Below are 26,959 nucleotides of genomic sequence, written 5' to 3' on the forward strand. Positions count from 1 at the left end.
ATGCTAACTCACCAGCTTCCAGGGGGATCCCACAGGTATGGTATATACATAGTTATGTTGGACCAAGGAGGAAATCGGACTCCAGTAGTAGATTTAGGGCTCATGTACACGGGGCGTTTGCAAAACTCTTCTGAACAATGGAAACTGACTGCTGGAATACGTAGGTTGAAAAACATCAGTTTATGTGCGTTTGCGTTTAGAAGCGTTTTGAAAAGATAACCTCAGGAGACCTTCCCAAATGCCCAGAATGCACTGAAAAACAGTAAAAAATTAACTATATCAGACATTTTGAGAGAAATAGAGAGCAGAAGCAGAGACAGCAGTATGTGTTGAGATGACCTGTCTTTTCTGGTTGTATTCACTATGGATCCCATCATGAGCATAATGCAGCGCGTTCTACCATTGTTTCCTTCACGCAAAACCTGGAACTGACTGCGCTGGTGTACCGGGTCCATTTGAATACATGGAAAACACTTTGCATGCATTTCTGATGATGAAAAAAGGCTCTGGACAGCATCTGGGCATAGAACAGTTAAACGCGTGGTTAACCGCGTTTACAAGCGTTTGGCATTTGAAACGCCGGTAAAATCTACTCCTGAACGTAGAAAAAACAACTGTAAATTCAGCTGCCTGTAAACGACTGTAAACAACTATGTATATATGGACACATAGGAAAACATTAGGGGGAGTTCAGGGGCTGCTGAAAAAATCGCTGAACAGCTCCTGAACATCAGTTTATCAGCTGCAGTGTACATGAACCCTTATTTTATCATTTAAACTGGTTCCAAAGGCTAAGGCCCTATGTACACGGGACACTTCTGAACAATAGAAACTGACTGCTGGAAAATGTAGGTTAAAAAACATCTGTTTAGCCGCGTTTGCATAACATGTTTATGCGCGTTTTATGTGTGTTTGCGTTTAGAAGCTTTTTTAAAGATAAGCACAGGAGAACCTCCCAAATGCCCAGAATGCACTGAGAAGTGGTAAATTATTAACTATTTCAGACTGTTTCAGAGAAATACAGAGAGTAGAAGCAGAGACAGCAGTATGTGTTGAGATTAGCTTAGGCGTGAGTTGTTCATTAACATTTCTTTTTTTTCCAAGGGTGGGAGAGATCTGAGGTGTGAATGGTCATTAACATTTCTTTTGCTTCCAAGGGTGGGAGAGGTCTGAGGTGTGAATTGTCCATTAACATTTCTTTTGTTTCCAAGGGTGGGAAAGGTGTCTGGTGGAGGGAGTCATTAAGGCCTCCTGGCAGGGGGTCTTCATGAGGAATTTGAGGTGTGAATGGTCATTAACATATCTTTTGTTTCCAAGGGTGGGAGAGGTCTGAGGTGTGAATTGCTCATTGCAATGTGTGACAAGCTTGGCAGGAACATCCTGTGTTCAGTGTTTTGTCCATCTGAGTACCTTGAAAACGCTTTGCATGTATTTTTCATGATGAAAAAAGGCTCTGGACAGCATCAGGAACTGGAAGAGTAAAAAAAAATTCTGCAAATGCATATAAACGCGATTTGCCGCGTTTACAAGCATTTTGTATTTGAAACGCTGATAAAATCGACTGCTGAACACAAGTTTTCTACGTTCAATAAAACGATTGTAAACTCAAATACCTGTAAACGAAGATGTGTAATGGACACATAGGAAAACATTAGGGAGAGTTCAGGGGCTGCTGAAAAAAACGCTGAACAGCTCCTGAACGTCAGTTTAGGAGCTGCAGTGTACATGAGCCCTAATTTTAGCGTTTAAACTGGTTCCAAAGGCTAAAGGTGTTTTGACTTCATGCATTCTTCAGTGTGCAGCGGCTCCCCTCAGCCCCACCTAATACTTATCTGAGCTTGATCACAATCCAGCGCTGTGCACAAGAGCCTCGGCTCTCCTGGATCTCTCTTCCCTCATTGGTTGAGACACAGCGTTGGGAGCCATTGGTTTCTGCTGCTGTCAATCACAGCCAGTACAGTCTTATAGACATACAGGGCCAGCTTGGAGGTGAGTACCCTGAGTGCCCCCATAGCAAGCAGCTTGCTCTCGGGGCACTCAGCAGGAGAGAGGGGTGAGGAGTGCCAGTGGAGGACCCAAGAAGAGGAGAATCAGGGCTGCTCTGTGCAAAACCACTGCACACAGCAGGTAAGTATCACATGTTTTTGCTATTTTAATATTAACGCTTCCTCGCCGCCCTAAAGCAAAAACACTGCTATGGGACAGCAGGGCTGCGCAAAATCACGCGTATTTATATACGTGATGTTGCATATCTGGGTAAGGCGCACAGCCGCAGCTGTCGATCACCGGCACCTGGCGATTGGCAAGTATCACTGACGGGGAAGAGACCTGTGTGTAAACAATACAGATCTGTCCCCTGTCAGCTCCTGCATAACGCTTTGTATGGCTCTGCATAGCACAGCATACAATGCAGTGTGCGTACATTGTAAAGCACACACAGTTAACCCATTGATCGTCCCAGATGTTAACCCCTTCCTGCCCAGTGCCATTAGTACAGTGTAAGTGCTTTTTATTAGCACTGATCACTGTATTGGTGTCACTGGGGATGTCAGTGACAGTCAGTTTCCCCCCCCCCCAGTGTCAGAATGCCCGCCCAGTCCCACTATAAGTCTCTGATTGCCGCCATTACTAGTAAAGAAAAAAAAAATCCCGGTCTATACCGCCATTTGTAAATGCTATTCACGTAAACAAATTAATTTACACGGATTGGTTTTTTTTTCTAGCAAAGACATGGAGCAGAATACATTTTGGCCTAAATATATGAAGAAATTAGACTTTTTAAAAAAATTTTACAAGACATATTTAATAGTAAAAAGTAAAAAAAAAATTTATTTATTTATATTTTTCTTATTTTTGGTCCTTTTTTTGTTTACAGCGCAAAAAATAAAAACCACAGAGGTGATCAAATACCACCAAAAGAAAGCTATATTTGTGGGCAAAAAAGACGTAAATTTCATTTGGGTGCAGTGTTGCATGAGCGCACAATTGTTAAAGTAACGCAATGCCATATGCCGCAAAAAATGGCCTGGTCAGGAAGAGGGGTAAATCTTCTGGAGGGCAAGTGGTTAGAAAAAAAAACCCAAAGCTTTACAACCACTTTAACCACTTGCAGACTGCCCGCCCGCAATGTACTGCAGACGGGTGACCCAAACAGGCAAAGCGACATACCCATATGTTGCTGCCTGCTTCTGGGACAGCGGGAGCCTGTCGGCAAGTCCCAGCCAGTGATTCATTGCTGGGATCTGCTGATTGGCTGTGTACAATCACAGCCCAGAGCTCTGTGTTGACAATCAACACAGAGCACTGTACAGAGGGGACAATCTCTCTGTTTCTCATGCCTGCAAAGCATGTAGCAGAATACATATTGGCCCACTTTTATGAAGAAATTTGATTTTTAATTTTTTTTTCTATTGGATATGTTTTGTAGCAGAAAGTAAAAAAATATTGTTTTTCTTAAATGTTCCTTTTTTTTCGTTTAGATCGCAAAAAATGAAAATCCCAATGGTGATCAAATACCATCAAAAGAAAGCTCTATTTTTGTATTCTATCAATTTTGTTTGGGCACAGCGTTGCATGACCGCGCAATTGCCAGTTAAAGTAGCGCAGTTCTTAATAGGAACAAAATGGCCTGGTCATGAAGGGGGTCAAATTTTCCGGAGCTTAAGCACATAACAGTGTGTATGTACTTAAAGGTGGTGGGGGTGTGGGGGGGGGGGCAGGATAGATAAAATGGTATGCATCATTTAAAATGAACCCGTCTGCCATGTTACATTCTATATATACTGGAGAATTCTTAATCCCAAATTCTTTTGGATGACACCAGCTCTGTAAATGTGCCTAGAGAATTTTTGATTAGTTTTCCATGTGGAGAAATGTTAGTATCCTCACAAGTGCAGCTTCTAAAGTGGTAACGGGACTCTTTGTTGTTTGATTTTCAGTCCACCTGGTTGATATCTGGAACATGATAGAAGCATTCCGAGACAATGGCCTTAACACGCTGGATCACAACACCGAGATCAACGTATCCCGACTGGAGACCATCATATCGTCCATCTACTACCAGCTAAACAAACGCCTTCCCTCTACTCATCAGATCAGCGTGGACCAGTCCATCAGCCTTCTGCTCAACTTCATGATTGCTGCGTATGACAGGTGAGAGTTCCGGGTGTTATTTATACCCGCCTCCAATCTCTGTGTATGACAGGTGAGAGTTCCGGGTGTTATTTATACCCACCTCCAATCTCTGTTATCATCTCTGTGTATGACAGGTGAGAGTTCCGGGTGTTATTTATACCCACCTCCAATCTCATCAGCTTTATCATCTCTGTGTATGACAGGTGAGAGTTCCGGGTGTTATTTATACCCACCTCCAATCTCATCAGCTTTATCATCTCTGTGTATGACAGGTGAGAGTTCCGGGTGTTATTTATACCCGCCTCCAATCTCTGTGTATGACAGGTGAGAGTTCTGGGTGTTATTTATACCCGCCTCCAATCTCTGTGTATGACAGGTGAGAGTTCTTGGTGTTATTTATACCCGCCTCTAATCTCTGTGTATGACAGGTGAGAGTTCCGGGTATTATTTATACCCACCTCCAATCTCATCAGCTTTATCATCTCTGTGTATGACAGGTGAGAGTTCCGGGTATTATTTATACCCGCCTCCAATCTCTGTGTATGACAGGTGAGAGTTCTGGGTGTTATTTATACCCGCCTCCAATCTCTGTGTATGACAGGTGAGAGTTCCTGGTGTTATTTATACCCGCCTCTAATCTCTGTGTATGACAGGTGAGAGTTCCGGGTATTATTTATACCCACCTCCAATCTCATCAGCTTTATCATCTCTGTGTATGACAAGTGAGAGTGCCGGGTATTATTTATACCCGCCTCCAATCTCTGTGTACGACTGGTGAGAGTTCCGGGTGTTATTTATACCCACCTCCAATCTCATCAGCTTTATCATCTCTGTGTATGACAGGTGAGAGTTCCGCATATTATTTATACCCACCTCCAATCTCTTCCACTTTATTATCTCTGTGTATGACAGGTGAGAGTTCCGGGTGTTATTTATACCCGCCTCCAATCTCATCAGCTTTATCATCTCTGTGTATGACCAAATTTGGCCAAATTTCTTTCAGTTAACTTTTTAGTAAAAAAAAAAAAAAAATAATAACCCAAATTAGTTTATATCCCAAAATTATAATTTTTGAAAAAGATTTTTTACATTTTTATTTAATTTTTTTTATATTATTATTTTTTTTTTTTTTTTACATGCTTTCACCCTAGCAGTACAGTGTCACCATAGTGACACTGCACTACTTGTGGGTGATGAAGTTTTTTTTTTTGCACTGATTGCTTTTACATCCATAAATATTGTAAAAGCAATCATTTCTCCTTCTCTCCGGCTGCATTCTTGCAGCCATTGAGAAATTCTGTGAGAGCTGTGATTGGTCACAGCTTGTTACATGGTACAAGACTGTTGTGAATAGCCTTGTACCATGTGACCTCTGTGATCATTCAAAGATTTCACACATAGTAAGCAATGATGTCAGAAGTGACATCTTGCTTACTACTCTGCATGTGATCACTGATTGGCCAATCAGGGATCACATGACCGGGACCTCGCACAGAGGTCCCGTACAACGATCGGTGTTCCACTGTGTCCGGAGGACACAGGGGGCACCGGATCGTGGTGCCACGCTCACCCAGGCAGCACGCACAAGCAGGGAGCGGGGAGGCCGTTTATAAATGGCCACCCGCCCCTGCACTGCCACCGTCTGGCCGTCTATATACAACAGCCAGATGGAAAGTGGTTAATTTACACGTAAAAGCAATCATTTCTCCTTCTCTCCGGCTGCATTCTTGCAGCCATTGAGAAATACTGTGAGCTGTGATTGGTCACAGCTTGTCACATGGTACAAGGCTGTTGTGAATAGCCTTGTACCATGTGATCTCTGTGATCATTCACAGATTTCACACGTAGTAAGCAATGATGTCAGAAGTGGCATCTTGCTTACTACCCTTCATGTGATCACTGATTGGCCGATCAGGGATCACATGATCGGGACCTTGCACAGAGGTCCCGTACAGCAATCGGATTGCGGTACTGCATGCTCCTAGGGAGCGCACACAAGCAGGGAGCGGGGAGGACGTTTATAAACGGCCACCCGCCCCTGCACTGCCACTGTCCAGACGTTTTATATACATGGGCCGGACGGGAAGTGGTTAATGTGTTTGTAAAAGCTCAATTTTTTTTACCTTCATACATTCTATGCATGAAGGTAAAAAAAACCTTCTGTGTGCAGAATCCCCCCCAAGCCCCCCAATCCTTACCTGAGCTTCCTCCAATCCAATGATGTTCTCGACAGCCTCTTGTTGGCTGAGACAGCAGGAGGAGCCCATCGGCAGCTTTCCTTGGGGGCACTGCTCAAGGTGGAGGAGCCAGAAGTTCTGGATGGGCCCCTGAAATCTAGAGCATTGGGGCTGCTCTTTGCAAGCTCACTGCACAGAGCCGATACGTATAGACATGCTTGACTATAGAAGGAAAACAAAGCTTTAGTGTCACTATAACCCCTTCCCCACAGCCCTAAAGCAGAAATACTGCACGGCTGCGCAAAATTATGTGTATATATTCGTGCATTTGCATCTCTGGGTAGGGGGCGCGCATGTGCGCTCTACCTGCACCGCCATTTCTGGTCTCAGCTGTCAATCACCGGGTCCGAGGCGGTGGTTCCCCGCCGACACCCGAGGATTTCCAACGGGGGAGAGACCTGTACGTAGACAATACACCCCCGTCATCTCCTGCACACTGCTTTGCATGGCTCTGCATAGCAGAGCCATACAAAGCAGTGGGCTTACCGTGAAGCACTAACATACAGCCCCCATATTAAAACCTCACACAGTTAACCCTTTGATTGCCCCAGATGTTAACTTCTTCCTGTCCAGTGCCATTAGTACAGTGTCAGTGCTTTTTATTAGCACGGTTTACTGTATTGGTGTCACTGGGATGTCAGTGACACCAAGTCCATTCCCCCCCAGTGTCAGAATGCCCGCCACAGTCCCGCTATAAGTCGCTGTTCACCGCCACTACTAGTTGAAAAAAAAAAATCCCAGTATCTATACCGCCATTTGTAAACACTATAACCAATTAATTTACACGTATTAGGATTTTTTTTAGCAAAGACATGGAGCAGAATACATTGTGGCCTAAATTTATGATGAAATTTGATTTTTTTTATTTTTTATTTTTACCGGACATGTTTAATAGCAAAAAGTAAAAAATATTGCTTCTCAAAATTGTCACAAAAAATAAAGCGCACAGGTGATCAAATTCCACCGAAAGAAAGCTCTATTTGTGGGAAAAAAGGACGTACATTTAATTTGGGTGCAGCGTTGCATGACCGCGCAATTGTCAAAGTAACGTAGCGCCGTAACGCAAAAAATGGCCTGGTCAGGAAGGGGGGGAAATCCTCTGGAGGGAGTAGGGTTAAAGCAGGGGTAGGCAACCTGCTTCTTTCCAGCTGTTGCAGGACTACAAGTTCCATCATGCCTCTGCAAGTCATAGCTGTAACTGTCAGTTTTGTAATGTTGCAATGCCTCATGGGAAATGTAGTTTCACAACAGCTAGAGAGCCGCAGGTTGCCTACCCCTGGGTTAAAGGATAACTAAAGGCAAAGCTTTTTTCTTTTTTTCTCCTCTCAATTTGTCCTGTTTACCATTATAATTGAAAGGGAAAATAAAAGAAAATCTCAAATGTTGGGTTGACCCCAGAATAGTAATAGAGGGAACATCTTCCAATGGGGACACTGGTTCTGGTGATTGGGGGGGCAGAGGAATTCCCTTAATTTGCAGGGATTTCCCCTGACTTCCCGGTTGGCTATGGGGCAGGAATTGAAGGGAAATCTCTGCACTGGGACACAAATGGCGAAAAAAAACGTCTGAAAGGGTTTATAACCCTCCCCTACTCTATCCAAAATAAATAAATAAATAAATAAAAAAGTTTTGCCTATAGTTCTACTTTAGGTTTAAAGGATAAGTTCACCTTTTGTATTCAGGGTGTAACATGTTACGTTCAGACTGGCCCTCCTCGCCTCCCCTGATCTTCTCCCTCCTCGCTAGCTGGCAAATTTTTTAAAAAACATGGGCGTGCGATGCTCCGCCCAAACGGTTGCGTCACTCATTCACAGTCATCTGAATGAGAGACTACAAGTCCTGACAGCCATAGCGGCTGTCAGCTTGTAGTCCTCAATGAACTATGGGGTGCTGTGGCGCACCGTTGTAGTTCATTTATTCTTCTTGTCAGAATATCTGCTTGCTCATACATCCCGTAAGGCAAGTAGATATTCTGACAGGTCTGCAGGAGACCTGCATGGCACCGGCGATCTACTGATCGCCGGAGCAATGCTTTCCAGGCTCCTGCAGACAAAAATAATAAATGCACATTTACCTGCAAAAAAATGTGCATTTATTATTTTTTTTTCTAAAAGTTGAACTTACCCTTTCATATTGAAAACTGACATCAATCCTTTCGAGATGAACATTTTGGGGGGAAAATGTGAAATACTCCATTTATACCACTTGCCTACTGGGTAACTTTTGACACTTCTCTCAATATGTGTAAAGATTATCATTTTTTTTTACTAGAAAATTACTTAGGACCCCCCAACATTACTTTTTTTTTTAAGCAAAGGCCCTAGAACAAGGGTGTCAAACTTAATTTAATCGCGGGCCGTATCAGCATTATAGCTGCCCTCAAAGGGTCAGTTGTATCTGTAAGATGTCCAGAGTACCCCCCCCCCCCCCATTGCATCACATGTTAAGAATCCCACACCCTCTTTAACCCCTTGGCGCTGGCGCCTCCCTGCCTTTTAGGAGTTTCAGAAGCCGGGAGGCGGGGCAGGGTTTTAAGGTCATGTGACTGCCATGATTTGCCGTCACAGCGGTCACATGATCGGGAAAGGTCCCAATCGAAAGAAGAGATTGGGACCTTTCCATGAGTACCATGCATGTGTGCTGGGAGCGCGCAGGGCAGTCATGCACTCTCAGCACATATGTTTTTGTTAATTGCAACCTCTTGGCGTCAAGGCCCAGACTCCAGGAGGCCTCACGTTTTGCGTGCAGCCATCATGAAGAGGTTAGCATCACCATGCACCCCCTTTTGGGGCAGAGCTGAAAAGCAGAAAGTGCAGGGTCTGGAGGAGGACCAGAGGAGGAGTGGAGTCAGTTACCAGCGTCTGCCGAATGTTGAGACCAGGGGAGGCTGAGATGAGGGGGTGCTGCAGCTGCACTGAGAGGTACAGGATTTGGCAAAGGTGTTCTATTCTTCTCTCTTCTGCCAACTGCTGAGACAAGGTGGGGGCGGAGACAAAAGGGTACATGCAGGTGAGGTGCAAGGGCCACATGAAATAGCCTGGAGGGTCAGATTCGGCCCATGGGCCTTGTGTTTGACACTTGTGCTCTAGAGAATTAAATGATGGGTGTTGCAATTTTTTTATGTCCCACAGTAGTTGCGCAGCAGTTTTTTTTATTTTTATTTTAACCACTTGAGCTCCAGAGGATTTACCCCCCTTAATGACCAGGCCTCTTTTTGTTACTTGGCGCTGCACTAATTCAACTGATAATTGCGCGGTCATGCAATGCTGCACCCAAACAAAATTTACGTCCTTTTTTTCACACAAATAGAGAGCTTTCTTTCGGTGGTATTTGATCACCTGTGCGCTTTTTATTTTTCACGCTATAAACAAAAAAAGGCCAAAAATTTTGAAGAAAAACAATATTTTTTGCTTTCAGCTATAAAAAATATATAGTAAACTCAAAGTTGGTTATAAATTTAGGCCAAAATATATTCTGCTCCATGTTTTTGGTAAAAAAATCCCAATAAGTGTATATTGATTGCTTTGCGTGGAAGTTATAGCGTCTACAAACTATGGTATAGATCAGGCATGTCCAAAGTCCGGCCCGCGGGCCAATTGCGGCCCGCGTTCCGGACTGAAACGGCCCCACAGGTGAGCTACCCAAATACATAACTTACGGCCCCCGGTAGTGATTCCCTGAAAGCTACTGAGGACTCCAGCGATCTCTTGACATCATCAGCTGGTGCAGGAAGGAGAGCCCAAATCTCGCGACGTCCGAGATCTCGTGAGATTTCTGCTTTCCTTCTCTGTGTGCCGGCTGATGACGTCAATTCCCGCTCGACAGATCCCTGGAGTCCTCAGTGGCGTTCGCAGAATCACTAGTGGAGGGCCGTAAGTTATATATTGGGCAGCTCATCTGTGGGGTCCGGAACGTGGGCCGAGTGATCCCAGGTGGTGCGCAGGGAATTACTACTGGGGCTACCATTTACCATTATTTACTATGTCCGCAGTCTCTGGTCATCTCCTGTACTATGTCCGCAGTCTCTGGTCATCCCCTGTACTGTGTCCGCAGTCTCTGGTCATCTCCTGTACTGTGTCCGCAGTCTCTGGTCATCTCCTGTACTGTGTCCGCAGACTCTGGTCATCCCCTGTACTGTGTCCGCAGTCTCTGGTCATCTCCTGTACTGTGTCCGCAGTCTCTGGTCATCTCCTGTACTGTGTCCGCAGTCTCTGGTCATCTCCTGTACTGTGTCCGCAGACTCTGGTCATCCCCTGTACTGTGTTCGCAGTCTCTGGTCATCTCCTGTACTGTGTCCGCAGTCTCTGGTCATCTCCTGTACTGTGTCCGCAGTCTCTGGTCATCTCCTGTACTGTGTCCGCAGTCTCTGGTCATCTCCTGTACTGTGTCCGCAGTCTCTGGCCATCTCCTGTACTGTGTCCGCAGTCTCTGGCCATCTCCTGTACTGTGTCCGCAGTCTCTGGCCATCTCCTGTACTGTGTCCGCAGTCTCTGGCCATCTCCTGTACTGTGTCCGCAGTCTCTGGCCATCTCCTGTACTGTGTCCGCAGTCTCTGGCCATCTCCTGTACTATGTCCGCAGTCTCTGGCCATCTCCTGTACTGTGTCCGCAGTCTCTGGTCATCTCCTGTACTATGTCCGCAGTCTCTGGTCATCTCCTGTACTGTGTCCGCAGTCTCTGGTCATCCCCTGTACTGTGTCCTCAGTCTCTGGTCATCTCCTGTACTGTGTCCGCAGTCTCTGGTCATCTCCTGTACTATGTCTGCAGTCCATTGGTTCAGAATTTTTTTTTCCTGTTTTTCGCCTCTAAAACCTAGGTGCGTCTTATGGAGCGAAAAATACGGTATCAATTTGGGCTATAATGGATTGGTGCTCAGGATCGCTTGACGTCATCAGACAGTGCAAGGAGAAACAAAGCCCAAATCTCGCGAGATTTGGGCTTTCCTTCTCCCTGTGCTGGCAGAGTGATTTAACACCTGTTTAGATTTGTCATCCAAGTCACAAAATGAAAAGTATGCCGTTTTCAATAAACTTTTGCATAAAATAGTTCATTTGCATTTAATGTTAATGGTTCATCAGAATGTCGGGCAAAATGGTCGGCCCTCGCACATGTTCACTTCATCAAATCTGGCACTCTTCCAAAAAAGTTTGGACACCCCTGGTATAGATACTGCAATTTACGCCATTTTTCTGCTAAACAGCGCTGCGCTAGTTTAACAGACAATTGCGCAGTCATGCAATACGGTACATAAATGAAATTTACATCCTTTTTTTCCCACAAATTGAGCTTTCTTTTGGTGGTATTTGATCGCCTTTGCGGTTTTTATTTTTTGCGCTATAAAAAAAAAGGCTGACAATTTTGAGAAAAAAAAACAATATTTTGGACTTTTTGCTATAAAACATGTCCAGTAAAAAAAAATTTAAAAATCAAAATTAGTCATAAATTTCTGCCAAAATGCATTCTGCGACATGTCTTTGCTAAAAAAAAAACCCAATACGTGTAAATTAATTGGTTTACGTGAAAGTTATAGCGTTTACAAATGGCGGGAAAGATACTGGGATTTTTAGGTTTTTTTTTATACTAATAATGGCGGCGATCAGCGACTTATGGCGGCGATCAGCGACTTATGGCGGGACTGCGGCGGACATTCTGACTTTGGGGGGTACTGACTTGGGGTCACTGACATCCCCAATGACACCAATACAGTGATCAGTGCAAAGAAAAAAAAAAACACTGACACTGTACTAATGGCACTGGGGAGGAAGGGGTTAAGTTTATTATTCAGGGAAGGGTTAACTGTGTGAGGGGGAGTGTTTTACTAGGGGGCGGGGGGGGTGTACTGCAGGGAACACCGCTGATCGGGAGAGAGAAACTCTTCTGTCCCGATCAGCTTGTCCTGGAGCTGTCAGGGAACTGACAGAGATCACAGCTACTGCAGCTGTGCTCTCTGTCAGCGATTGCCGCCGATCGCCGGGACATAGCCGGTAACGATCGGCTGTGACCCGGCGACAGACATCCGCGGCTGTGATCGGCAGGAAAGGTAGGGCGGCTGCGCGCCTCACGCACGCCCCCAACCTGTTTACAAAACACATGTTTTAAAACGTGGTTTTGCCTGCCCGTGCCGCCCTGCCGCCGTATTTCTACAGTGGCTGGGCGGCATGTGGTTAAAGAACACAATACAATACCACATTTTTTGGTAAAATATAAAAGATGATGTTACACCAAGTAAATATTAATATGTATTCTCTGCGCAACCTTAATAAATAATACTTTTTAGTAATCGTCCAGTATTTTAACCGCCTGCTGCCCGCCATATAGTCCAATGACGGACACAAGGTGGTTCTCTCGTTCTGGGAGGACGTCATATGACGTTGTCCCATTCTCACCACGCATGCGCGGCTCCAGGAGCGTGCAGCACGGCGATCGACGGTGCGCTATGTCCCTCGGACACAGCGGATCACCGATCCACGGAAAGAGCCGAAGATGTCGGCTCGGTCATGTGATAAGCTGTGTCCAATCACAGATGATCGCATGTAAACAGAGAAATGCTGGTTATCAGCATTTCTCTCCTCTCCAGCTGTCACGCTGACAGCTTGTAAGGAGAGGAGAGCCGGTAATCTTCGGAGGGGACATGTACACTGATCATCAGAGCACTGATGATCAGTGTGCCCTGATGATCTGTGTAGCCCCAGCAGCGCCACCTGTCAGTGTCCATCGGTGCCAGCTCTCGGAGCTCATCTATGCCACCTGCCAGTGCCCATCAGTGCCACATATCAGTGCCTACCAGTGCACATCAATGCCACATATCAGTGCCCATCTGAGCTTCCTTTCAGTGCCACCTATCAGTGCCAATCAGTGCCACCTATCAGTGCTGCCAGTCAATGCCACCTATGAGTGCCAGTCAGTGCCGCCTATCAGTGCCCGTCTGTGCTACCTATCATTGCCGCCTAACAGTGCCAGACAGTGCCACCTATCAATGCCATATATCAGTGCTGCCTTTCAGTGCCCATCAGTGATGCCTGTCAATGCCCATCAGTGCCACCTATCAGTGCAGCCTATCAGTGCCGCCTCATTAGCGCACATCTGCGAAGGAGAAAAATCACTTATTTACTAAATTTTATAACAAAAACTAAGAAAAAACTTTTTTTTTCACAATTTTCAGTGGTTTTTGGTTTGTTTAAGAAAGAATAAAAAACCCCGAGGTGATTAAATACCACCAAAATAAAGCTGTATCTTTCACAAAAAAATAAGAATTTCATATGGGTACAGTGTTGCATGACCGCGCAATTGTCATTCAAAGTGTGACAGCGCTGAAAGCTGGAAATTGCCCTGGGCAGGAAGGGGGTACAAGTGCCCTGTAGGCTAGTGATTAATGTTGCTGCAATGCATTGAATGTGACCCCACCAACGAAAACCTTCAAAAGAAGTACTGTGCTACAATAATGTATCCTATTTTTTGAAAACATCTTATGAATCATATCCTAAATCAGTGATATTGCTATGATATGAATCCCTCAATTTGTGGTTTTTAGTGTGGTCATATGGTATACAGATATATGTGAAATGAGATTGTTTTACTCCGAGTAAATGGATACCAAACATGTCACGCTTTAAAATTGCTCGTGGAATGGCGACAAACTACAGTACTTTAAATTATCCATAGGCAGCGCTTTAAAAGCCTTTACAGGTTACCAGTTTAGAGTGGCAGAGGAGTTCTAGAATTATTGCTCTTCACGGGGACACCTCACATGTAGTCCGATCACTGTTTACATATATGTGCGGGCGTGTGGGCGTGACGCATGTGTTCATGTTTGTGTGTGAGCACGGGAAAAAGGTTTTTTTTAAAAAAAAAATAATTTTATTATTTATTTGTACACTGTTTCTTTCTTCTTTTTTTTTTTTTTTTGATCACTTTCATTACTGTCACAAGGAATGTAAACATCCCTTGTGACAGCAATGGGCAGTTACAGGTACTCTTTATGGAGGGATCTGGAGTCTGTTAGACCACCGATCTCTCGTCAAGCCTCTAATGCCGCCAGTCGGACACATATCGGTCTGATTGGCTGCTTCACTGGCTGGTAAGCGGCCAGTAAATGAAGAGTCAAAACCGGAAGTGACTAAATCATCGTCGCTTCCAGTTTCTGACATCACACAGTGGACGGAACTGTGTGCCCGGAGCTGGATGCCGCTGGTTGCATCCTTACTGGGCTCTCCTATCGCACAGGAGAACCCGGTAAAGGTGGCGATGGAAAGGGGGTGGGAACCCTCTTCCACCACCTGTAAAAGTAATCCAGCGGCTGCTTATTCACTCGTATTACACTTACTCAAGGGAATCACCAATACTGGGATCATGGTTTTAACCTCAACCATGATCCTGGAATAACTGTTTCCATACCAGGCGATATACAGTTATGTCTATATATATTTGGACACAGGCAGAGTTTTATTTTTTTTCAGGTGTTTTCCAAAACATATTCAAGCTATAGTTGTATAATGGATATGGGCTGAAAGTGCGCACTCTCAGGTTTAATTTGAGGGTATGTACATCCAGATTGGAGGAAGGGTTTAGGAATTACAGCTCTTAAGAGTGGCCATCCCCCCCTTTTTTAAGGGAGCAAAAGTAATTGGACAATTGAATCAAAATCAGTTTCATGGCCAGGTGTGGGCTACTCCTTTGTTATGTCTCTCACAGACCTGTACCTTCTTCTTTAAGAGGCTCCTCTGTCCTGCACTCATTACCTGTATCATTGGCACCTGTTTGAACTTGTTATCAGTATAAAAGACACCTGTCCACAACCTCAAACAGTCACACTCCAAACTCCACTATGGTGAAGACTGAAGAGCTGTCGAAGGACACCAGAAACAAAATTGTAGACCTGCACCAGGCTGGGAAGACTGAATCTACAATAGGCAAGCAGCTTGGTGTGAACAAATCAACCGTGGGAGCAATAATTAGAAAATGGAAGACATACAAGACCACTGATTATCTCCCTCCATCTGGGGCTCCACGCAACATCTCACCCCGTGGGGTCAAAATGATCACAAGAATGGTGAGCAAAAATCCCAGGACCACACGGGGGATCTAGAGAATGACCTGCAGAAAGCTGGGACCAACGTAACAAAGGCTACCATCAGTAACACACTACGCCACCAGGGACTCAGATCCTGCAGTGCCAGACGTGTCCCCCTGCTTAAGCCAGTACATGTCCGGGCCCATCTGAAGTTTGCTAGAGAGCATTTGGATGATCCAGAAGAGGATTGGGAGAATGAAACCAAAATAGAACTGTTTGGTAGAAACACAACTCGTCGTGTTTGGAGGAGAGAGAATGCTGAGTTGCTTCCAAAGAACACCATACCTACTGTGAAGCATGGGGGTGGCAACATCATGCTTTGGGGCTGTTTCTCCGCAAAGGGACCAGGACGACTGATCCATGTACAGGACAGAATGAATGGGGCCATGTATCGTGAGATTTTGAGTGCAAACCTCCTTCCATCAGCAAGGACATTGAAGATGATACATGGCTGGGTCTTCCAACATGACAATGATCCCAAACATACCGCCCGGGCAACGAAGGAGTGGGTTCGTAAGAAACATTTCAAGGTCCTGGAGTGGCCTAGCCAGTCTCCAGATCTCAACCCCATAGAAAACCTTTGGAGGGAGTTGAAAGTCTGTGTTGCCCAGCGACAGCCCCAAAACATCACTGCTCTAGAGGAGATCTGCATGGAGGAATGGGCCAACATACCAGCAACAGTGTGTGCCAACCTTGTGAAGACTTACAGGAAACGTCTGACCTCTGTCATTGCCAACAAAGGATATATAACAAAGTATTGAGATGAACTTTTGATATTGACCAAATACTTATTTTCCACCATAATTTGCAAATAAATTCTTTCCAAATCAGCCAATGTGATTGTCTGGATTTTTTTTCTCATTTTGTCTCTCATAGTTGAGGTCTACCTATGATGCCAATTACAGGCCTCTCTCATCTTTTTAAGTGGGAGAACTTGCACAATTGGTGGCTGACTAAATACTTTTTTGCCCCACTGTGTGTGTGTGTGTGTATATATATATATATATATATATATAGAGAGAGAGAGAGAGAGAGAGAGAGAGAGAGAGAGAGAGAGAGAGAGAGAGAGAGAGAGACAGACACATGGACGGTTAAACTCATATCAGGTCATTAGTACATGTCCATGAAGTTTGAGAAATGTTTTGCTGGATGTTTATGTCACCAATGACCGCTCCTGCAGTGAGAACCCCCTTCCACCATCTGTAAAAGTAATCCGGCGGCTGCTTAGTTGCTTGGATTACTTTTCTCAAAAGAGAATCGCCTACAGTTAGAAATGATACTAGGATCATGGTTTTAGCCTCAACCTTGTTCCCGGTATAACTGTTTCCATACCAGGCCAAATATTTTCGTATGGTGGTAGGGATGCAGTTAAACTCCTATCAGAATGTTAGTACATGTCCATAAAGTTTGGGAAATGTTTTGCTGAATGTTGATCTCTCCAATGACTGTGTCCTGTGTGTCTTGCAGTGAGGGCCATGGAAAACTGACCGTCTTCTCAGTGAAAGCCATCTTGGCGACCATGTGTGGTGGGAAGATCCTGGACAAGCTACGATGTAAGTTTGGGGACACAGTGCCGTACTCCATCCTTTGAACTGGAGAAATGATCGCAGACGCTGGTGGTACAGAAGTTTGGTGGTTTTTCTTGGAGTGATGACCTCCCAGAATGATGTCCCTTATTTATATACTGGAATGCATATTCTGCAATGATTTGCAGAATACATAGAACCAATGACATGACTACCTACCTCTGAGGAGCTATAGCGCCTTGGCTTCGAGTGTACGCAAATTAGCGGCCCCACTGGACTGGGCTTTTTTTTTTCCATGGGGTTGCTAACTTGTGTACCTGTCTTTGTGCTGGGAGCGCGGCGCACTCCCAGCACAGAGACCGGGGTGTGAGTTCTGATGATCAGGAACCAGAACTCCTGATTCCGGGTCACATGATTGCTGTGAAAGCCTCTGATTGGATATCACAGTGATCAGTCACCCTAAAGCCTGCCCCCCCTTGTTTTCTCTTTTTGAATGGAGGAGAGAGATACATTGTGAGATACAGAGAGAAAAGAAGTGTAAAAAAATTTAATAAAATAATAAATAAATAATAATTTTTAAATAAATAAATATTAATACCTAGATGAAGGATTGACCTAGGTCAGTGCCAGGGTTAGTGTTTGGATCAAAGTCAGGGTCAGTTCAGGTTTTTTTTCTTTTATATTAGTGTCAGTGTCAGTATTAAAAAAAAAAAAAAAAGCAAATTGCTCACTATTGTTTTCTGGGCCGTACTACGGGTACAAACAACTACTAACACACACACACACACACACACACACACATATATGGTATCTCTGCGATTGTCAGGAGCAGGAGAGTATATATTTTGGGTTGTTCTTTGGTGGTTGGTTATGGTAGTAGCAAGAAATATACAACTAAATTAAAAATATATATATAGATTTTTTTTTTTTTTACACTATTTTGGGTCAGTTTTCCTTTGATAAAAAAAAAAATCCAGGAGATCTCCATTACCATTTACCACCAAATGAAAGCCCAATTTGTCCCGAAAGAAAAGCGTGGTATAATCCACCTGGATGCACAAAGTAGTTGTGTTGATATGTACGGTATTACTAACACACGTCAACATTGCAAAATTGTGCTTAGGCATTAAGATTTGTTTTACGCTTAGACAGGAAGGGGTTAATGTACCTTCCTATTTTCATAATTTTAGCACAAAGCCGGCTCACAAATCCTTTGCAGTACTCACTATTGTGTATAATAGCAGAGACAGTGCAAAGGTGCTGCGTTGTCTCCCTCTGCTGGTGAAACATTTACACTGCATGTTGCTTGGTGTTTGTTACACATCCAATGCACATCAGTGCCCTAGTTCACAGTTCAGTCTCATTAACCCATGAAAGTGGGAGAACATGCACACTCTGTTCAGACTAAGCCTTTAATGGAAATGCTACCTAAAACACTAAGGGTCAGTTCACACCTCAAAAACACACTACGGATGCATTTCTGCTGTACTGTTCATGCCACGCTCTGTTTCAGTGCATTTTTGGTGCGTTTTTCTGTGTTCCAGTACAGCTCTGTGCAGAAAAAAAAGCAGCACGTTCTACTTTTTTTTTCTGTACTGGAAATGACTTCACTGGTGTGAACATTGGAATACATGGAAAACACTGTGCATGCATTTTTGATGCAGAAAAAAACTGGACTGCATGGGGTGTGAACGAGCCCTAATGCTATAAACAAGACTTAAACCCACTTAGTCTCCTTTATGGAGTCTGCAAACAAGCTGCTGCACTACCATTCTTTTTTTTTTTTCGCCAGGAGCGTGAGGTTGCTTTAAAGTGTTACTAAACCCCGGACCCTACATTCACTATATCTGCTCTCCCCGGACCCTGCATTCACTATATCTGCTCTCCCCAGACCCTACATTCACTATATCTGGTCTCCCCGGACCCTGCATTCACTATATCTGGTCTCCCCGGACCCTGCATTCACTATATCTGGTCTCCCCGGACCCTGCATTCACTATATCTGGTCTCCCCCGACCCTGCATTCACAATATCTGGTCTCCCCGGACCCTGCATTCACTATATCCGCTCTCCCCGGACCCTGCATTCACTATATCTGGTCTCCCCGGACCCTGCATTCACTATATCCGGTCTCCCCGGACCCTGCATTCACAATATCTGGTCTCCCCGGACCCTGCATTCACTATATCCGCTCTCCCCGGACCCTGCATTCACTATATCAGGTCTCCCCGGACCCTGCATTCACTATATCCGCTCTCCCCGGACCCTGCATTCACAATATCTGGTCTCCCCGGACCCTGCATTCACTATATCCGCTCTCCCAGGACCCTGCATTCACTATATCCGCTCTCCCCGGACCCTGCATTTACTATATCAGGTCTCCCCGGACCCTGCATTCACTATATCCGGTCTCCCCGGACCCTGCATTCACTATATCCGCTCTCCCCGGACCCTGCATTCACTATATCCGCTCTCCCCGGACCCTGCATTCACTATATCCGCTCTCCCCGGACCCTGCATTCACTATATCCGCTCTCCCCGGACCCTGCATTCACTATATCCGCTCTCCCCGGGCCCTGCATTCACTATATCCGCTCTCCCCGGACCCTGCATTCACTATATCCGCTCTCCCCGGGCCCTGCATTCACTATATCCGCTCTCCCCGGACCCTGCAATCACTATATCCGCTCTCCCCGGACCCTGCATTCACTATATCCGGTCTCCCCGGACCCTGCATTCACTATATCCGGTCTCCCCGGACCCTGCATTCACTATATCCGGTCTCCCCGGACCCTGCATTCACTATATCCGGTCTCCCCGGACCCTGCCCTCACTATATCCGGTCTCCCCGGACCCTGCCCTCACTATATCCGGTCTCCCCGGACCCTGCATTCACTATATCTGGTCTCCCCGGACCCAGCATTCACTATATCTGGTCTCCCCGGACCCTGCATTCACTATATCTGGTCTCCCCGGACCCTGCATTCACTATATCTGGTCTCCCCGGACCCTGCATTCACTATATCTGGTCTCCCCGGACCCTGCATTCACTATATCTGGTCTCCCCGGACCCAGCATTCAATATATCCGGTCTCCCAGGACCCTGCATTCATTATATCTGGTCTCCCCGGACCCTGCATTCACTATATCTGGTCTCCCCCGACCCTGCATTCACAATATCCGGTCTCCCCGGACCCTGCATTCACTATATCCGCTCTCCCCGGACCCTGCATTCACTATATCAGGTCTCCCCGGACCCTGCATTCACTATATCCGCTCTCCCCGGACCCCGCATTTACTATATCAGGTCTCCCCGGACCCCGCATTCACTATATCCGGTCTCCCCGGACCCCGCATTCACTATATCCGGTCTCCCCGGACCCCGCATTCACTATATCCGGTCTCCCCGGACCCTGCATTCACTATATCCGCTCTCCCCGGACCCTGCATTCACTATATCCGCTCTCCCCGGACCCTGCATTCACTATATCCGCTGTCCCCGGACCCTGCATTCACTATATCCGCTCTCCCCGGACCCTGCATTCACTATATCCGCTCTCCCCGGGCCCTGCATTCACTATATCCGCTCTCCCCGGGCCCTGCATTCACTATATCCGCTCTCCCCGGACCCTGCATTCACTATATCCGCTCTCCCCGGACCCTGCATTCACTATATCCGCTCTCCCCGGACCCTGCATTCACTATATCCGCTCTCCCCGGACCCTGCATTCACTATATCCGCTCTCCCCGGACCCTGCATTCACTATATCCGCTCTCCCCGGACCCTGCATTCACTATATCCGCTCTCCCCGGACCCTGCATTCACTATATCCGCTCTCCCCGGACCCTGCATTCACTATATCCGGTCTCCCCGGACCCTGCATTCACTATATCTGGTCTTTCCGGACCCTGCATTTACTATATCTGGTCTCCCCGGACCCTGCATTCACTATATCTGGTCTCCCCGGACCCTGCATTCACTATATCCGGTCTCCCAGGACCCTGCATTCACTATATCTGGTCTCCCAGGACCCTGCATTCACTATATCTAGTCTCCCCGGACCCTGCATTCACTATATCCGGTCTCCCAGAGTACACAGAACATGGAGATGCAATTATTTTAGTAAATATAAACCGATAAATATATTTTCTCATCAGCAGTTAGAGCAGTCTAGCAGAGCACTGGTTAAAGCTTGTAGGAGGAGTTTTCATTCTCCTCTCACTGTCCTATGAGACTGCATGACCCCTGAATGCAGGGTCCAGGGAGACCGGATATAGTGAATGCAGGGTCCGGGGAGACCGGATATAGTGAATGCAGGGTCCAGGGAGACCGAATATAGTGAATGCAGGGTCTGTGCAGGGTCCGGGGAGAGCGGATATAGTGAATGCGGGGTCCGGGGAGAGCGGATATAGTGAACGCGGGGTCCGGGGAGAGCGGATATAGTGAATGCGGGGTCCAGGGAGAGCGGATATAGTGAATGCGGGGTCCGGGGAGACCAGATATAGTGAATGCAGGGTTCGGGGTTTATTAACACTTTAATCTTTGACAATGAAACGTGGAAGCCGATTGGTTTCTGTGCAATGCAGCACCAGATTTTGCACCATGTAGTTTTAGTAAATAACCTCCAATGTCAGTATAGAATTCAAGTCGACATCGTTCTTAATTAATATTTTATCTCCCACTAGACTCCAGAGAATATTTTCATTCGGCCAGCGCCCTCTGCTGGAGAGCCAGTGGTCAGGTTGGTGTGTAGAGTTGTATGTATGTCCTACTAACATCACTCTGCCACCTATAAACAGATCTATTTAACATGTATTAGGCACTGTTAAATGCTCTAACACCGTAATACACATCTGGTGAGATGTACTTCACTGGCCTATGTTGGACTGCGTGGGTTGTTGAGTCCAACATAGAATCCAGACACCTAACCATGTCTTCTTCCCTAGACCTAGTAAGGAATAACTGGCCACTCAACCAAAACTACAAGCTCTTCCCATCCTTAGATCTTACTATATCCACCCTCAGACCCTTCCTGGGTTATCTTTAGATGCTGTACTGTGTTTTTTTCCTACCTATTGGGGTATCCTCAGGCCTTACTTATTCTCAGACCTTGCCATGGATATCATCAGAACCTCTCACGTTAAAGCGTAATTCTAGGCATTCGGACACTTTGCAAAATGTGAAGGCACACTATGAGTTAAATCTAGTGAGGTGCATAACATCTCCTGGACTTCTCTCTATTATTTACATCTGACTGGTTTATTGCTCTGCCAGAGAGTCACTCCAGGGTGTGAGAAGAGAGAAGCACACAGAGCAGCTATGCCCGTCTCTCCTCTCTGCTGGCCATTCACAGAAGCCTTTGTATTTTGTGAAGTGTTCACATATTACCAACGTTCTGTGATGGGGAAGGAGAGTAAGAGTGGCGGTCATAGGAGCTGCAGCGACTGAAGATGCTGAGACTAGAAAGATCAGCGGCAGGGTCCCAGAACTACAGCGATAGCCATCCTCACAGAGTACAATGAACCTGTCAGGTGTTAATAATAGGTTCAAGGAGGTCTATGACATCTCCTGGACTTATCTCTAAGTCATAGTATGCCTACACTTTTTACAATGGAGCTTAATTCCTAGAATTTAGCTTTGATCCTAAGAGATTACCGTGTTTATTGTCAAACCCTGCCATGGTTATCCTAAGATCATACCATGTTTATCCTCAGACCCTTTGTGGGTTTAACCTTCAACCCTACAGGTTTTGTCGCCATGCCTGCATTCGTTACCAACAGACCCCTACCATGTTAGTCCTTAGACCCTACTGTGTTTATAATCCTACCATGCCATGTTTGTACTAGGACCACATCATGTTTATCCTTAGACCATACCAGGTTTATCCTTAGAACATTCAATGTTTATTCATAAATTGTACCTTGTTTACCCTAACGCCCTGCCATCCTTATTCTGTACCATGTTCGTCCTCAGACCGTGCTATGTTTATCTTTTGTCCATACCGTGGACAATACCCTTCCATGCATAAATCTAAGACCCTTCCAAGTTTATCCCCACACCTTACAACTGTACCATGTTTTTACTCAAAGCTTACCATGTATGCCATGTTTATTCAATGACCCTCCCTTGTTTATAATCACAGCAAATCATATTTATCCTCAGACCCTACTGTAATTATCAAACTGAATGTGGTTATCCTCGGAGACCCTGTCATAAGTATCTTAAAACCCTCATGTTTATTTTTGGACCATACTGCCTTTTTCCTTGGACTGTAGCAGGTTTATCCTGAGACCTTGATGTAGTCATCCTTAGACCATACCATGTTTGTCCTCAGACCAGAATGTGTTTGTCCTCAAACCGACCTTTATTCATCATAAGACCATACCTTGTTTGTTCGCAGACCTTTCTGTATTCATCGTCAGACCATACCATGTTTGTCCTCAGACCTTCCTGTATTCATTGTAAGACCATACCATGTTTGTCCTCGGACCTTCCTGTATTCATCGTAAGACCATACCATGTTTGTCCTCAGACCTTCCTGTATTCATTGTAAGACCATACCATGTTTGTCCTCAGACCTTCCTGTATTCATCGTAAGACCATACCATGTTTGTCCTCAGACCTTCTTGTATTCATTGTAAGACCATACCATGTTTGTCCTCAGACCTTTCTGTATTCATTGTAAGACCATACCATGTTTGTTCGCAGACCTTTCTGTATTCATCGTCAGACCATACCATGTTTATCCTCAGACCTTCCTGTATTCATTGTAAGACCATACCATGTTTGTCCTCAGACCTTCCTGTATTCATCGTAAGACCATACCATGTTTGTCCTCAGACCTTCCTGTATTCATCGTAAGACCATACCATGTTTGTCCTCAGACCTTCCTGTATTCATCGTAAGACCATACCATGTTTGTCCTCAGACCTTCCTGTATTCATCGTAAGACCATACTATGTTTGTCCTCAGACCTTCCTGTATTCATCGTAAGACCATACCATGTTTGTCCTCAGACCTTCCTGTATTCATCGTAAGACCATACCATGTTTGTCCTCAGACCTTCCTGTATTCATCATAAGACCAAACTATGTTTGTTCTCAGACCTTCCTGTATTTATCATAAGACCATACCATGTTTGTCCTCAGACCTTCTTGTATTCATTGTAAGACCATACCATGTTTGTCCTCAGACCTTCTTGTATTCATTGTAAGACCATACCATGTTTGTCCTCAGACCTTCCTGTATTCATTGTAAGACCATACCATGTTTGTCCTCAGACCTTTCTGTATTCATTGTAAGACCATACCATGTTTGTCCTCAGACCTTCCTGTATTCATTGTAAGACCATACCATATTTGTCCTCAGACCTTCCTGTATTCATCGTAAGACCAAACTATGTTTGTTCTCAGACCTTCCTGTATTTATCGTAAGACCATACCATGTTTGTCCTCAGACCTTCTTATATTCATTGTAAGACCATACCATGTTTGTCCTCAGACCGTCTTGTATTCCTTGTAAGACCATACCATGTTTGTCCTTGGACCTTCTTGTATTCATTGTAAGACCATACCATGTTTGTCCTTGGACCTTCTTGTATTCATCGTAAGACCATACCATGTTTGTCCTCAGACCTTCCTGTATTCATCGTAAGACCATGCCATGTTTGTCCTCGGACCTTTTTGTATTCATCGTAAGACCATACCATGTTTGTCCTCAGACCTTCCTGTATTCATCGTAAGACCATACCATGTTTGTCCTCGGACCTTCTTGTATTCATCGTAAGACCATACCATGTTTGTCCTCAGACCTTCTTGTATTCATCGTAAGACCATACTATGTTTGTCCTCAGACCTTCCTGTATTCATCGTAAGATCATACCATGTTTGTCCTCAGGCCTTCCTGTATTAATTGTAAGACCATACCATGTTTGTCCTCAGACCTTCTTGTATTCATTGTAAGACCATACCATGTTTGTCCTCAGACCTTCCTGGTTTCATCGTAAGACCATACCATATTTGTCCTCAGGCCTTCCTGTATTCATTGTAAGACCATACCATGTTTGTCCTCAGACCTTCTTGTATTCATTGTAAGACCATACCATGTTTGTCCTCAGACCTTCCTGTATTCATCGTAAGACCATACCATGTTTGTCCTCAGGCCTTCCTGTATTCATCGTAAGACCATACCATGTTTGTCCTCAGACCTTCCTGTATTCATTGTAAGACCATACCATATTTGTCCTCAGACCTTCCTGTATTCATCATAAGACCAAACTAGGTTTGTTCTCAGACCTTCCTGTATTCATCGTAAGACCATACCATGTTTGTCCTCAGACCTTCTTATATTCATTGTAAGACCATACCATGTTTGTCCTCGGACCTTCCTGTATTCATCGTAAGACCATACCATGTTTGTCCTCAGACCTTCCTGGTTTCATCGTAAGACCATACCATGTTTGTCCTCAGGCCTTCCTGTATTCATTGTAAGACCATACCATGTTTGTCCTCAGACCTTCCTGTATTCATTGTAAGACCATACCATATTTGTCCTCAGACCTTCCTGTATTCATCGTAAGACCAAACTATGTTTGTTCTCAGACCTTCCTGTATTTATCGTAAGACCATACCATGTTTGTCCTCAGACCTTCTTATATTCATTGTAAGACCATACCATGTTTGTCCTCGGACCTTCCTGTATTCATCGTAAGACCATACCGTGCTTGTCCTCAGACCTTCTTGTATTCATCGTAAGACCATACCATGTTTGTCCTCAGACCTACTTGTATTCATCGTAAGACCATACCATGTTTGTCCTCAGACCTTCTTGTATTCATCGTAAGACCATACCATGCTTGTCCTCAGACCTTCCTGTGTTCATCGTAAGACCATACCATGTTTGTCCTCAGACCTTCCTGTATTCATCTTAAGACCATACCATGTTTGTCCTCAGACCTTCTTGTATTCATCTTAAGACCATACCATGTTTGTCCTCTGACCTTCTTGTATCAATCCATGTTTATCCTTCCTTGTTTAAAGGTAGGGTCTGCCTTTAACCGTATACTGTCCCTGAGTTATCTGTTTCTAGAAACTTTCTGGACATCCTGGAACATTTCTGTCCTGATTAAACTTGTATTTATGGTTTGGTGGTCCTGTAGTGCTAGCATTTTCTGTTCTTTACGCGGATGATATAAAGGTTTTAGTGTTTTGATATATAGTATAGATACTTCATAGAAGAAGAGTGGCAAACCTGCTGTAATGTCCCATTTGATGTTAATATGTCTTTTTGCTTGGATTTTGTACTGTTTTCATACATTATTTTGTGTTTTTAGAAAAGTGTAAATCACCGATATATTGGCGGCCGAAATGTATCCCCAAAAATAATGTTATCGGCATGTTGCTGATTGGAAAAAAGATGCAGATAATGGCTGCAGAAAACGCACGATTTTACCACATTTAGGGGGCGTTTTCATAGGTCATGTGACAAAATCCCCCCACGTCAAAACACAACATGTGTGCATTTTCTGTATATTTATTATTATTTATTTCAGGTATTTATATAGTGCCGTCAATTTATGCAGCGCTTTTACATATACCGTATTTTCCGGCGTATAAGACGACTTTTCAACCCCTGAAAATCTTCTGAAAAGTTGGGGGTCGTCTTATACGCCGGTGCGAGCCGTGTCAGGGCGGCACTTTTTCGAGGGGTGGCGCCGCCCCCCCCTCCTCCTCCAACGGACACTAAGTACAGGGGTGGGCAGAGGAGCTGCTGTACCTTACCTGGCTCCGGTCCCACGACGATCCGGTCCAGGAAGCGGGGCTGCTCCTTCTTTCAGTTCGGCCGCTCGATGGTCACGCGGCCGCTCGGCTCCGCCTCCTCGCCGGTGATTGGGCGCCAGCACTGGAAAGGCACACAGGCGACCAATCACCGGTGAGGAGGCGGAGCCGAGCGGCCCCGCGAAAATCGAGTGGCCGAACTGGAAGAAGGAGCAG

The 26,959-nt window shown here is 45.2% G+C and overlaps 1 protein-coding gene across 6 annotated transcripts in view; it reads left to right on the forward strand.

Moving 5' to 3' along the window:
* Nucleotides 1–26,959, forward strand: part of DTNB (dystrobrevin beta) — a 318,228-nt gene that overhangs the window by 58,224 nt on the left and 233,045 nt on the right. For all 6 annotated transcript variants that reach the window (XM_089659019.1, XM_089659020.1, XM_089659021.1 and 3 more), the window contains exons 4-5: nucleotides 3,939–4,152; nucleotides 16,908–16,993. In XM_089659019.1, the coding sequence (XP_089515145.1) occupies nucleotides 3,939–4,152; nucleotides 16,908–16,993 (300 nt within the window). The remainder of the gene's footprint in view (nucleotides 1–3,938; nucleotides 4,153–16,907; nucleotides 16,994–26,959) is intronic.

This window comes from Staurois parvus, unplaced genomic scaffold (genome assembly GCF_062004578.1).
Source record: "Staurois parvus isolate SC_StPar_1 unplaced genomic scaffold, SC_StPar_1.0 ptg001130l, whole genome shotgun sequence".
In the NCBI taxonomy this organism is placed as follows: Eukaryota; Metazoa; Chordata; class Amphibia; order Anura; family Ranidae; genus Staurois; species Staurois parvus.